Here is a 1759-nt window from a genome sequence, read left to right on the forward strand (position 1 = left end):
ATGATAACAAAACGACATAAGTTACGTACCGGTTCCTTTCAGACATAGAGCAGCAGAGGACGAAGGAAATGCTTGCCAATCACGGAACTCTTCGCTGGCTAATAGCCACTCCCCAGTCCCGCCCAATCTTGCTTCGGCCGCACGGGCGTGGCGCTCCCCAAACAATTCGCTGCTAATGAAGCTCATTAGATGATCTAGCTCCCTCTTTTCGACGATGGATAGGAGGCTGGCGATTCCTCTGTCAATCCGGGGGAGCGGCGAAGATAGCTGGTCCAGTTGCTTCCTGAGCGCCTCTATGCCATATATTGTCTGCTTAAAAGCTTTGCAAGAGCGCAAGGCCTCGCAGTTTTGGACCTCTCGACCAAGTCTTTGTTCCTTCTCAGCCAGACTCTTCACGCCACCAAAAGCACTGTCTGGCCGGAGGATTGCCGTCAAGGTCTGTCTGGCAACTCCGCTCTCGAATAGAGTCTCCGACTTGGCCAACAACTCTAAGGCAGCGATATATAGCTCGAGAAGCGCATCGTGTAAGCTGATTGTGGCCTTCTCAGCCGTAGTCTCGGTCGTATAGAGAGCTTCGTAGATCTGCCCTCTGCGTACAATGCGCATGAACCATTGGACTGTTCCGAGAAGAGCGGCCTTTTGCCCGATTTCTTTCACTGGGATCTGAGGATGGTCAGCTTCCATGCTTCAATACCTCTCGAGTAAAGTATAGTCCTTGACAATATCAATAAACAGACTGAGGTAGGTGACAATTGCGGTACTCGATCAAACAACTGAGCACTTCCCAACATTCAGATTCTAGGATCGTATGAAATACCTACCTTCATAACTGCCTTGGCGACAGCCCACGGTGCGCCAGCCTGCGGTGGTGCGAAAGCGATGGCAGCATCGCCCACCATTGTGATAAAGGCCACAGCATCGGCAACATATTCGCGGACGATGAGCTTCTGGTTCCCAATCTGAAGCTTGAACGGCTCGTCGCTTTGTTCAGAAAGCTTGTTCCCTTCGACGAGGCTGATAAGCTCTTTGATCTGGTCTCTCGGTTGCGTGGCAGATGATTGGAGTCCATGCTGTTTGAGCCATGTTTGGGTTTCTTCGTTGGCTTTGGCGAAGGCTTGGCTCCATAGCTTCGAGTTTAGCGGCTGTTGAGGCGCGTCCAGGTCAGGAGATTGTTGGTCTGTTTCTGGTTTCGAGACTTCAATCGAAGCTGAAGGTAGACGGGTTGAAGAGGGATCTGTAGGAAGCGATACGGCTGAGGTGGATTCAACCGCGGCAGACTGATGATCTGCCAAAGCTGTAGATGGCCTGGGCTGCGCAGCAGATGGCAGAGCGGGAACAAGCAGAGAACCTCCTGCCGTGACTATAGCCGAGTGCGAAGTGACACTGGCAGGTTTTGGAGAGGCAGGTCGGACCTCAATTGATGCCGGAGAGGAAGGCCTAGATGACCCCCCAAAGAAATAATTGACTCTAGACCTCACTTTCTCTCGGAATTTCCCGTCAGGCATGGCGGATTGACTTTGTCGGCTTTTGGAAAGAAGCAGAATGAAGAACAGAGCATGAGAGAGTTCCGTATCAGTTGCTCGACAAGAGCAAACAGCGATGGTAGTCGACAAGTTTAGAATGCCAGAGCGATACAGGATCCCCTCATCGCAAAAGCTGCACTTGATTCTTTGCTGCAGCCTCGTGCTCCTTCGGTGACCCCTCGCTCAGCTTTCCCTTTTTGCAGGCCCCCCTTGCAAGCTGAATGCAATTGGAGCCT

The 1759-nt window shown here is 52.0% G+C and overlaps 1 protein-coding gene across 1 annotated transcript; it reads right to left on the reverse strand.

Moving 5' to 3' along the window:
* Positions 1 to 21: 21 nt before the first annotated feature.
* BBK36DRAFT_1163933 (hypothetical protein) lies at positions 22 to 1505 on the reverse strand (the record flags this gene model as incomplete). Its single annotated transcript, XM_024894593.1, has 2 exons — positions 22 to 663; positions 822 to 1505. 2 exons carry the CDS (start codon positions 1503 to 1505, stop codon positions 22 to 24), a joined length of 1326 nt encoding a protein of 441 aa, XP_024744826.1.
* Between the last annotated feature and the right edge of the window lie 254 nt (positions 1506 to 1759).

The sequence above is a fragment of the Trichoderma citrinoviride genome (genome assembly GCF_003025115.1).
Source record: "Trichoderma citrinoviride strain TUCIM 6016 unplaced genomic scaffold BBK36scaffold_239, whole genome shotgun sequence".
NCBI classification, from domain to species: Eukaryota; Fungi; Ascomycota; class Sordariomycetes; order Hypocreales; family Hypocreaceae; genus Trichoderma; species Trichoderma citrinoviride.